The sequence below is a fragment of the Poecilia mexicana genome, unplaced genomic scaffold (genome assembly GCF_051168715.1).
Source record: "Poecilia mexicana isolate PSO_F unplaced genomic scaffold, ASM5116871v1 scaffold_3, whole genome shotgun sequence".
Lineage (NCBI taxonomy): Eukaryota > Metazoa > Chordata > Actinopteri > Cyprinodontiformes > Poeciliidae > Poecilia > Poecilia mexicana.
Genome location: NW_028263372.1, coordinates 27499662 through 27511866, shown reverse-complemented (window position 1 = coordinate 27511866; position 12205 = coordinate 27499662). Strand labels below are relative to the sequence as shown.

The 12205-nt window shown below is 37.6% G+C and overlaps 1 protein-coding gene across 4 annotated transcripts; it reads right to left on the bottom strand.

The window, feature by feature from the left end:
* Positions 1–767: 767 nt before the first annotated feature.
* On the bottom strand, positions 768–6978 carry isl2b (ISL LIM homeobox 2b). Of its 4 annotated transcripts, none has more exons than XM_014992032.2 (6): positions 6743–6978; positions 6123–6312; positions 5537–5799; positions 4362–4660; positions 3226–3393; positions 768–2994 (listed from the first exon to the last, which is right to left on the bottom strand). In XM_014992032.2, exons 1-6 carry the CDS (start codon positions 6798–6800, stop codon positions 2878–2880), a joined length of 1095 nt encoding a protein of 364 aa, XP_014847518.2. In that variant the 5' UTR covers positions 6801–6978; the 3' UTR covers positions 768–2877. The 4 variants fall into 4 exon arrangements, with proteins under 4 accessions (XP_014847518.2, XP_014847517.2, XP_014847516.2 ...); XM_014992031.2 differs by having other exon boundaries at positions 4374–4660; XM_014992030.2 differs by having other exon boundaries at positions 4362–4657; positions 6743–6976.
* Positions 6979–12205: the final 5227 nt, after the last annotated feature.

Below are 12205 nucleotides of genomic sequence, written 5' to 3'. Positions count from 1 at the left end.
CTAAAAAGAAAACGAGTTAAGTGAAAGCACATGAAATAACTGTGCGTTATTTTGGATTGCATCAATTTAAGCCAACCAGCTGGCGATGTCTTAACATGTATTCGTTCATTATAAACTGCAAAAAATATATTTGCTGAAAGAAGGTGAGGAAACAATGAAACAAATTAAGTAAAACACGATATCAATAGTTTTGCTGTTAAGGTTGTGCGCCAGTCTGCTCCTGCTGGAGGCGGTCGTTGATCTAATTACACCTTCCGCCAATTAGAATCAGAGAATTGCATCACACCTCTAAATGTACTCGTGCTCTAAATCATTGTCGATCCTCGCCATGCTAACACGACACCTGCACCGAGCACGAACACACCTCCAGACTAACCAGAGAGGGAAGGAGTGGGGCAATTGTTTTGTTTCGGCTCAGATTCATTTAACATTTGCCATTTCCATCTGTGCGGCGACGCCAAATACTTTCCCTTTAAGAAAGATCAGTGAAGGATCGTCAACCTGGAGGAGCGATCCAGAAGAAACGTATTTGCGTGCACGCGCTTTGAGCTGTTTATTTTTAAGTTTATTTATCGCACTGAGGGAAACGCCCATTTAAAGGCTTGATAACGGGTCATACTTCTGATATGATCCGAACCCTGATCTGAGCGAAAGTGCGAGGAAGAAGCAAGGCGGACAACGACAAATGAAAGGGAAAAAAACCCCATAAATAATCTATTTTACTACGTGCGTGTTTTTCAAATTATTCCACCATTCTTAAACAAGAATTATTTTTCCATGCCTTTGTGCAACCTAAATTATTTATTTCCGAAATACTTTATTGTTGTTTTCTCACTGCTCTCAATTTTTTTTTCATGTGGGGAAGTTTTGAAAATTCACGTTAAAAAATAAATTCAACACTAATTTTTCAATTTTTAAAAAGATGAAATGCTCATTTGAATAACCGTGTTCCAGTCGGCGCACGCTGAAAAGGAGCCGCCCTGGAATCATATTTGGCCTCTTGTAATGATTTTTCTGCAGAGAATTGTTACTATTGGCCTCGCATTCATTTTCTCAGAGCCTATTGTTATTCCCCCCGCTTATCTCCCTTATCTTAATCTGCACGCATTGTTTGCTTGTATTTGAAATAGCTCAGTTACAAATCTATAATCTGCCTTTTGTCATTCAAGCATACAATTTAGACCCTGTAAACAACAACAGTGGAGGGGAGGGGGGAGGCTTTTCTGAAATATTTGGTGCGCTTTTTTTTTTTTTTTTCTTCCTTCTTCGGGAGTCAGAGATGGGAAAAGTTGTGTAATGCAGCTGAATCTGTTGTCTTTGTATTATTCCTCTTTTTCTGCCCAGAATTATAAATGCAACCTCGCACTTTGGTCGTTTCAGAACAATAGCAAACAACGCCTATACGGTTTTGTGTTATAAAGATTTAATCCGTAAACTGCGTTTGAATTCTTGGTGGTCTTCTGTCGAAGGAGGTCAGTCCATTTAGCCAACGATCTCACCCCGTCTGACCCGTGCGTAAAAACCCAGTTTCATGGAAGCAAAAATAAACGCAAAGGACAAGCGACGCTCTCTGCGCCCCACGTTTACGAAGGGGGCGGGGTGGGGGCTTCTCTGATCGGGGGTCTGTGTGTTCAAGGTGGCGGTGATGTGGTGGGGGGTGTTTGGTTTTGTTGTGGCTTTAGTCAGTGTATCGCTTTGCAGGTGATGCCAGGACCAGATAAGAGGTCGCCGATCCCTGCGCGCTGTCTAGACCGGCTTGTGACTCAACCAGAAGAACCAGACTGAGCAAAGCTGATTTACAGCACACTTTTTTTTTTCTTTTCTTTCTTTTTTTTTTGCTTTTCTTGCCCCCGAGATAGTAAATGACCACTGTCTAATTCCTGCCACACAACCTAAGAGATGGAGAGGGGAGATAACAAGAAGTAGATCGCCTTCAGGCAGCGGCCCAGTTCATAAGGTGGAACGGGAAAAACCACATGGTTAACGCGAAAGAAATTCCTACTTCGGACTCTAGACGGCTTACACCTTCAATTTTTAAAAGCTATGTAGTCTGATTTAAAAAAAAAAAAAAAAAAGGATATTTTATTCAGTCACAGCAAAAAAAAAAAAAGATGAATGCTTGTTAGGAATTGTCGCCTGCACAAAGATCATGAAGACATCTCTTGTATTCATCTTTTTTTATTCTTCTTATCAGTTAATACTCCCTTTAGCGAATCGCTTTCCTAACAATAAATAATATAACAATAATTTACTTTTTTGTTCTTTGAGCTCAAACAACCGGCCCTTCAAGATAAAGTATTTTACACCACGAATACTTTTGCAGAATATCATGCTCTGACCTTAAGACAAAGAGTCAAGTGGACTCGACAAGTAAGGTATCAAAAAATTCTCATGTTGAAGAAACAAGACATAATATGATCACACTGAAAATGCAGAAAGTCTCTCTGCTGTAACATGGAAATGATCCAGTAGCTTGTGAATTTTTTTTTGTTTTGTTTTGTTTTTCTGAGGGAAGGTTTGTTGTATATATCCATCGAGAAGTCTTCTGTACATCTTTGTTCTCCATATGAAGAGTCATGCATCAACTGTTCTTAGTTTTCTTTTTTTCTTTTGTCAATGAGGTCTCATAAAAACAAAATGAGTCAGTCGGTGCTCTCTTTGTTCCACCTCCTCCACGGTATAGAAAAAACAAGATAAAAGAAAAGAGTCTCCTCTCGACGACAGGTGATGTGATGAGCTGGTCACATGCAGGGGTGGAAGTGGGTGTGGAGGTGGGGAAGCTGGAGAGTGAGAGGGGGGGGCAGGATCATGCTGCAAATTGTCCTTGCAGGAGGAGAAGGAGGTGGCAGCAGTATGGTCACAGACCACCGTTGGGTCTCACGTCTCCACCGGACTGGGTACCATACTGTTCGGGGTGTCCGGTAGCTGAGAGGACAACGATGTCACGTCGCTGCCCGAAGAGTTTCCAAGAGAGCCCGATTCAGAGAAAGACACCTGAAGAGGAGGAAACGGTGTCAGATTTACAGGATTGTATGTCGAAGACTGCGTTATTAATTATTATTATTATTTGCTATTAATTATTATTATTTCTGCATGTATAGACTCTAAGCTACAGAACAGATTACATTCCCCACAGCATGACACTAGCACCACCATGTTTCACCTTGTGGAAATACGTTCAGATTTGTGCTCTTAAAGTGATAAATAGACTGCTGTGTCACGCACCAGTTGCTGAAAAGCTGGCTGGTCCAGGTCACTCTGCAGAGCGAATTCACTCAGAGCTTTCCACGGAGGCTGGTAGGTCTGAACCTCCACCGGGTTCCCCTGCACAGTGCTTTCATGCCGGATAGGACTTCCAGCAACGAGGGGCGTTCCTGTGAGGCCTTGCAAGTTCTGAGGAGAAATCTTGAATTAAATTTCATCGTTTTTTTGTTTTTTTGTTTTGTTTTTCTTGATTCTCCCACAACAGCCATGCTGATATGTATGTATGTTCTGGAGGAACCGCCAAAGGGCTAAAAATGTGCAGTCTGTGTCTGAGCTATAGGGTCACAGGGACCGTAATGCTGGAGCTTGTAAATTTTGAATTAAGATTGGGCATGCACTAAAGCTTCTTCACTACACAAATTTGCCAGACCAGATTAGTAAACTAGAGAAACGGAGCTGTGATTAGGTTCAATGAGCAGTGTGGCAGAAATAACAAAAAAAAAGGGCATTGCTGTCTAGATCAGAAGGATTGAGAGGATGCATATTGTTCAATACATGACAAATGTAATGTATGTATATATATATATATATATAAACAAAGTATAAATAAATGTTCAAAACTTAAATTGCATGTAGTATTTTTCAAGCAAAACCATTTTGACATACAGTTGACTTCATAAACTTGTTATGGACTCACTAGTTAAATGTGCAAGTGGTATTTAGTTCAGCTTAGTAAAAACAATCAAACATGAGCAATGCAAATAAGTTGTTGCCACAATAGCGTTAAGCGGGTCCCTTTATTCTGCTAAGGGCCCCGTAAAAACCTGGACCGGCCCTGTCTAAAAATAAATAAACAAAATTGAGGAAAAAAGCAGATATGTTTTTAACTTCACATTTCTTTTGTGATCATTAATTTATGACAAAATGTTGTCATCCCAGCCTATGTATGTGTCAAAAATTAATTTTTCAAAGTAAAGCAGCAGCTTTATATATATATATATATATATATATATATATATATATATATATATATATATATATAAAAGAAGTCCCACCAAATAAAAGGCACAATAAGACACAAACATTCACAAAACAACTTGTGAGCTAAAAGCCAAAAAAAAAAGTGCTTTAAAGAGGAATCGAGCGGCCAAACTTACGAAGATGCTTACAGTCTTATCACTGTGTTGCTGCTGCTGGAGCTGCTTCATGAGGATCGACTTCTTCTTGTCCTTGCACCGCTTGTTCTGGAACCAGACCCGGATCACTCTGGGGCTGAGGCCGGTCATCTCCACCAGCTGCTCCTTCATCAGCGCGTCCGGCCTCGGGTTGGCGTTGTAGCAAGTCCTCAGCGTGTGCAGCTGCTTCTCGTTCAACACCGTCCGCACCCGCGTCGTTTTCTCCGACTGTTTGTGGACGTGGTTCCGATGTGGAGCCTGCCGAACCGCCACGGGATCTGCTGAGGACGGAACAAAAAAAACAAACAAAAACAAAACAAACAAACAAAAAAAAAAAAAAACAGGGGTTCACAGACTGCTTCAAATGTTCGTTCACAAACACGGAGCTCACATTAACCCCAGCAGAGTTTTTGCCCTGAATCGGAATGTCCCACGGAGGGACATTTCTTATTTGGAAAGTAAAGAAAATATAAATGTAGAGTTTCTCGAAATAGTGAGAAATTCTACCTAAATGTCAATCAAGAGAGACAAATTATTCCAGATTTGAAAATAATAATATTAATAAAATGAATAATAATAAAAAAGCATTTGTAAAAGCAAAGTAGTGTCTGTACACGACTTCAAACGTAACTTGATTCGCTGAATAAAAGGAATTTTTTTGTCACGAAAAACAGACGTTCCCCTTTAAATATGAATAAAAAACGCAATCTAGTTTAAGGTTCCCTCTGAGGCCTGTCTCTGAATACCAACAGAAAGAAGGTCACCTTTATTTACATATGTCTTTTATTTTTGGTGGAGTGATTTTCCTCACACACGCACGCGCGCAAACACACAGAAAGACGCACAGACATGGCCGCGACTCAAGTCCCAGATTATTTAGATACTGGCAACAGAGCAGGTTACTGCTAATGAGATCAATTATAAAGTTGGCCTACGGAAAGGTCGCACAGCACACCAATTTACTTACACATACATAAACACACATTTTAATTTTATTTGATTGAACCAAAAAAGAAAAATCTTTTTCTTGAACCCAAGAAAAATATGTACAAATTTTATTTTAGCTGTTTTTAAAAGTCTACAGATTTTTTTTTAAAATAGGCTACTCCATATAATAATAATAATAATAATAATAAATAAATAAATAAAATTCGCACCTGCCAGGTGCAGCGGTCTGTTGGAGTGGATGTGTCCGGGACTGATGGGGCTTCCCGCGGAGCTCCTCTCTATCAGCAGGCTGTGGTCCGCCCGGCATAGCAGCTCCTCTTCCCGCAGGGAGAACTCGTCCCCCGGCAGCAGTTGCCTGCTGCACACCGAGCACCGAAAGCACTCGATGTGGTACACGTTATCCCGGGCTCTCATCACCAAGTCGCTGCTGCTGAACCCCAGGTTGCATTTGGCGCATTTTATCCCAAACAGCCTGCGAAATTTGCAACTGTTTAGACAGTTTTGTAAAGTGTTGTGTAAAAATAAAAGAAATACTTATATTTAATTTATTTGAAATAAAATGTTTGAAATCTTTTTATCTGAAACTAACTAGCCGTTGTATATGATTTTTTTTTCCTCTAGTTGTTTCTACTCTGATTATTATTATTATTATTATTATTATTATTATTGTGGGTTTTTTTTTAGGAGATCCTTCCTGATATTTAATTTATACACCACATGTATGACAGCGTGTGAGTAATCCTGAGGGGAACTTTAAAAAAAAAAAAAAAAGAAAAAGAAAAAGGAAACTCCTACCTTACATAATCTCTTTTGCAATAAGTTTTCCCGTCCCGGACGAAACAAGTGCAGGTCTCATCCAGGTACTGGCTGCACTCCGCGCACTTCAGGCAGGCAGCATGCCACTCCAGGTCGGGGGAAACTCTCAGTATGTACTGGTCATGGATCTGGCTTCCACATCCTACACACATCGCGAATCCTGACTTCTCTGCGAAGAGGCCACAGCTTTGTCAACGCAACGTTGTATGCACAGTCGAATTAACACCCAAAAATTCTGTAGCGTTGTTTTATTTTTATTTTTCTTTTGGCAGATTTTTTTCTTTTTTTCTTTTTTTTCTAATGAAGATGAACCTCAATGTTATGTAATAACTGATAGATTTGGGCATTTTCCATGCAATGAAAAATAAAAAAAAATAAACTGACATGTGTTGCTTATTAAAATCTCCACCGAAGCCATATAATAAAAATAATCCAGGGCAGCAGTGCAACGTGAGGATAATTGCTCTCTTAATTGACTCGTTGCTGAATATTGGCTTTTCCAACCCGTTTGTTCACCGATCTAATGCTGCAGCTGTTGCTGCATCGGGACTCTAAATCTTCCTGCTTGAAAATCGCACGGAGCAATTCGGCGTACTTACTTTTGGAATGATCCCCCATATCACCCAAGAAAGAAGAGCTGAAAATAATATCCACCATACAGGACGGATGAAGGGGAGTGAGCTCGACGCAGAAAAGATGGGGAAAGATCGCCGGCCCTTCGGCAGCCTCCCAGATAACTTGTGTCTCTCCGGACTGGAGAGGGAGGCCGAAGAGGCTACAAGGTCCCCACACGCTACTCGTGTGACGTCACCACGTCAGCGCTGCGCTCTCCAATCGCTCTTTCGCACCTCTACAGCAAGCAGGCGGCTTTGGGGAGAAGCATTAAAATAATAATAATAATAATCGTGACATGAATGGAAGCCCAAGATTGCAGATGTTGATATGTTATCTTTGTTGTAGATACGGTTCAGTGGTTTAATACCCAGCACTGTTAATAATCATGTTTGTTTAGTGACATAAGTTCCATTAGAAGATCTTTTGTTTTGAAGAAAAATAATCAAATTCTGTTATTAATATAAGTTTTCAATCTGTGGTATTTAAATAAATAAAAAACAAGTTATTTATTTAGATTAAGTTAGTTTATTTTTTATGTGTTGATAAGCCTCACAGACATGCACAGTAAAAATAAATCACAATTTTCCATGATAGGGATGTTCACCAATTTGTCTAGTGAAATATAAACAACATTTCTAGCGGTATTTAAAAATAAATAATATATATAAAACAAGTCATATTTCATTATGAGTTCCGGAAGCCTTGTATGACACAGGACAAAGAGACACTTCAGCTTTGGTCTTCTCATTAACATATCTACTTAAGCTATAGCAGGCCATACTTATAGCCTCTGTTTAGACATAAGTCCAACAGATCAGAGGACATACATCACATACATCAGTGATCCTCCTTGTAATCCCGAGTCGTCATCCATTCGAGAACGAGGCCATCTACTGGGGTGAAGTGAGAACTACAACCCGTTGACTGAAGGGTGGGCAGGCTGCTGAGTTTTGAGGAACACGGTGAAAAAGACGAAGCGTAGAGTCACCAGCCAAACAGAAGAAAAAAACAGAGACATATTATTATTTTTAACGTAAACGCTTTGTTTCTGACATAATTTTACCTTATTAAAATAGTTTGTTACAACAACGTTTCACGTCCTTACAGTTATAGTATCATAAGTTGCACAGACTTGAAAACTTTATTAATAAAACATTTCCATTACCATTTTAAAGTTGATGGCTGACTTTTGGTGTGTGCCAAACAAGTTGGGTAAGAGAAAATAAAATGACAGTAGAATACTCGCCACCATAGGAAAAAAAAGGACAAAAAACAAAACTTTGATCAATACATTTTGTTTGCCAGAAAAAAATCACATAAAATCAAATAAATTATTAAAATGATAATTTACAAATTTATCTAGCTGTTAGGGTTTCTATTACTTTAAAAATAACTTTTGGATTTTCCTGCCTTAGTTGGTTTATTATACACTTTATGTTCTTTTTGTTTATTTTCAATTAAGAAATTCAGTTAGTTTATTTTCTCAAGATGGCAAACCACATTATAAATTTTTTGTGTATTAATAATAGTAAATAATAACATTGTTTTTTCTCAAATTAAACTTCTGTTCTATGTAGTCGTCAGCAAATGGAGAACATCTGTGAACATTAACTGAAAGTCTTGCTCAGATTCCTAATTTGACTTGGGTTTGAGCAGTGATTCGGTTATTTGATCTAAAACCATCCTGTTCTACGTTGGCTGTGTGTTTGCAGGATTGTTGTGTGTGGAGGTGAATCTTTTCCCTGAAGTCTAAAGTCTCTTGCAGCCTCTTAGCGGGTAATATTTCGGGATTGTGTCGCATTTACCGTAGCTCTGTTCATCTTTTCGTCAGCTCTGACGGGCTGTTCTGTTCCTGCTGAAAACAAGCATGCAGACACTCCCATGTCTTACCATGACATGGGATGGTGTGCCTAGTGACCTGCAGAGTTTGTTTTCTGCCACTCATGGGATATGTCACATAACCTACGAAGTTCAATTTTGGTCTCATCTTTGACCAAAGTTGAGCATTCATCTGAGCATGAATGCTATCTAACTCACCCCTCACAGTTTCAGGTGAGGGATGAGTTAAATAGTATCAGGTCTTTGAGATGTTGATATCTTGTGGTTTTGTTACCTCACCCTGCTTTAAATCTCTCTGTAGCATTGTCCACAACATCTCTGATGTGTTTCTTGGCCTTTGTGAGGTTTTTTAGAGGAGAATAAACCCTAATTATGTGACTCCTGAACTGACAGGTTGTACCAAATTATATGTAGAATAAAATGGGCTAAGTATCATTTTTAAAAAGTGTTTCTTCCACTTCACAATTATGCATCACTTTGTGATTGTCTATAGTTTCTGACTGTAAACTGATCAAGTGTTAAAAATGCGTATACTTTTGCAGTGTACTTTGTAGCTTCAACAAAAATCTGGAGATGATAATCAGATTTAGATTTTATATTAATGCATTTTTGATTGTTATTTAAAGGTGAACTTTTTATCTTTAATATTTTAGGATTTTTGAGTATACAAGACAAGTATAAAACTGAAGATCTAAATATGTATTTTAATGTATTTTCCACATTGAAATAAGACTTTAAATTCTTTGACATTTTCACAGATATGTCTGTGTTTTTATCCTTTTAAGAGTAATGTGATTAATCTGATGAGATCAAATAAAAAAAACATGACACATTTTGAACCGCAACATAAGGTTTGTTCCAGAAATAGTGAGGTCCTATAATAATTAATGTTTTAAACACTGGTTCCAATTTAACAAAAACGCATATATATTATATTTAAACTAAATGTTGATATATTGCTGTAAAGTTTTGCTTTCACCAACCTTTTTCGAAATGTCTTGAGGAACTTCATCAAGAGTGAAGTCCTCACCTTTGTTTTTCTCACTGGCAATGAAACCGAATTTGTATATTGGGCCAAATTCTGTCTGTACATGTGGCAGTGATCCTCTTGTTGGGATGAACAGAGCGAGTGAAGTAAGCAGACAGAAACGCCTTGTACATCAATCATTCAATGAATCTCTGGGCCAGGCCATAATATTTCTGTTTATATATGCATGATGTATTATAAATTAATATTGCCATCAGTGTGCACCCAAAGGGAAAAAACAAAACTTGATAAAGGCTGAATTGCTGTGTGAGTTCAGTGTTTCGTTTCTTTTGCTGGTCAGTGGTTCATTTTTGAAGAATCTTGTCTACGTTCTTTGACGGGACATTATTGGTTCTTGTTTGTGTTTATGGTGTTTAGATGTGACCCAGTGACCCCGGTGTGCAGCCCTGGCATCAGAGACTCCCAGAAGAATCTGTAATCACAGTTTGATTGGGCCCATTAACCTCATGAAATATATATGTGTGACTGAACTCATCCACTTAAACTTTGGCAGGAGCCAAATATGCCTGTTTGGAATTCAACGGGGCATTCAAGGGCAAAATTCGTTTTCTCGGTGACTTGTTGTCTCGCAATTGTTTCGGTTGTGCTTTCCTTCTATTGTCAGAAATAATTCACTATGGTCATCCTTTCTGAGTCCCAAAGGTTGATTCAGTTGAAGTTGTGCCAGTGTGTGATGTTTATTTAAGTAAACATTTCATATTGTCTATTTTAGAGAACCTATACAGTTTTTTAAGTCTTTCCTTTATTAAAAGATGCTAATGAAATGTGAAAATCATCAAATTGTTGGTGTTTGTTGCTTTCAGTTATAATGATAATCAAATACTATTTTTAAGAAGCTCTTTTCTAAGCAGATTTAATTCAGATATGATGTAGAATGAGAACTTCAAATGGAGATTTTGTTTAATTCATGGCTTGGAGGTAAGGCTGCTCATCTTCAAGCCATGCTGCACTGATTCATGTAAAATGAGATGTGAGCAACTATTGGGTGATGTACTGTACAGAACTTATTCAGCTTTTACATATTTTGGCGTTTATAATAAGTTTTTATTGATGTTCTTTAATATTTAATTTTATATAAAACTACATTTTGGATTTTCAGTCAGTAAATCATAAATTAAATAAATACATATGAAAAATTTTAAGGCTCCAAAACCCCAACAACTCAGAATATGAGATTAATGTAGAATACAAAATTTCCATTATGTCAACTTGATTTAATAAGGCCATCCTTACATTTTTTTTATGCTTACATAAGTCATTTCTGGCTTTTCTGCTGACTTCAAGACATTTACACTGCATTCCTGAAAGGTAGTTAATGAGTTGTTTAAAGATGCTGAATAATTTACCAGAACCAACATTAACTTGTCTTTAAGTGCATTGCATCCAATCTTCATGTCCAGACTCAGCAAAAAACTAACAAAGATTTAAAAAAAAAAAAAAAAGGTAGTCATTTTCTGAAATAATTTCTGCATTCAAAGATAAAATATTTAGTTTTTAACATAATTTTGATACATTTCACAAGTTGTCTTCAATGTCAAAGTTATGTCAGGTTTTCCCCTCACACTTATTTATTTTGTGACTAGTCTCCTGGAAACAAGAAATCACATCCACATGCGAGCAAGTCCGCACTGAAAGGGGAACCATGTTGCAAATTTATAATTCATAATTCTTCAGAGTTAATGCACTATTCACATGATAATTAGGATTAATTTTTGATTGGTGCCTCAGGGCGGCGTTGAATTGTTAGGCTGAATAATCTGCGCCGTTATTACCTTCTTAGTGTAACTGTCAGCTGCCTGTTTTACTTTACAAATATGCATCTTGTATTTTACTGTTAGATGCTCTCATCAACACCTTGTTGCTTTTCAGCACCATTAACAGACGGCTGCGTCACTTAAATGATGGGAAAGGACCTCTGTTTAGATTAGTCAAAACACTTACCTTCATTATTTTTGACATCTAGACTCTGCTACGCAACTTGCTGTTTGTAAAAGAAATCTGAGATATTTATTTAATAACAGGTAGTTTGTTCAATTCTCTTAGTAGATTGGACTTTAACATGCAGTTTCAGTTTGTTTCCAGGTATGTGTAGCTGCAGGCAGGGTCAGTATTATTCTTTCCCCTGGTAGATTAGATGTAAGATTGTTTTCAGTAAGCCAAAAAGGTTTTTTTTTTGTTGTTTGTTTGTTTGTTTTTCTTGTAGAAAATAAGACAGGCATCTAAGATAAGAAAACAATGTCAATGTTTTATGGCATGGTAAAATTAGAATGTTGCAAAACAATATTTATACCCTAAAAATGTTTATTTGCATTAGAACCATTAAAATGCAGATTAGGGTTTTGTATTTTACCACTGGTATTTTGATGTTATATCAAATATATGATGTTGGAAAAACTCCCCTTGCATGTACCGTAATCCTTCGCTCAATTTGCAGCGTAAAATATCCAATTCAGGAATCTGGTTTGGTCTCTCCAGTATGTTAGTATTATTTCCAAGCAAAAGAAACAAATTAAAAAAATTAACGAGGAATTAGATGAAATATTTTCTGAACTGGATGGGC

Coding starts and splice junctions, on each gene's coding strand:
- isl2b (XM_014992032.2), bottom strand. CDS start 6,800: ATGGTGGATATTATTTTCAGCTCTTCTTTCTTGGGTGATATGGGGGAT. Junction 4,661..5,536: donor CAGACCGCTGCACCTGGCAG/GTGCGAATTTTA, acceptor TTCCGTCCTCAG/CAGATCCCGTGGCGGTTCGG. Junction 2,995..3,225: donor AGCCAGCTTTTCAGCAACTG/GTGCGTGACACA, acceptor CCTCCTCTTCAG/GTGTCTTTCTCTGAATCGGG.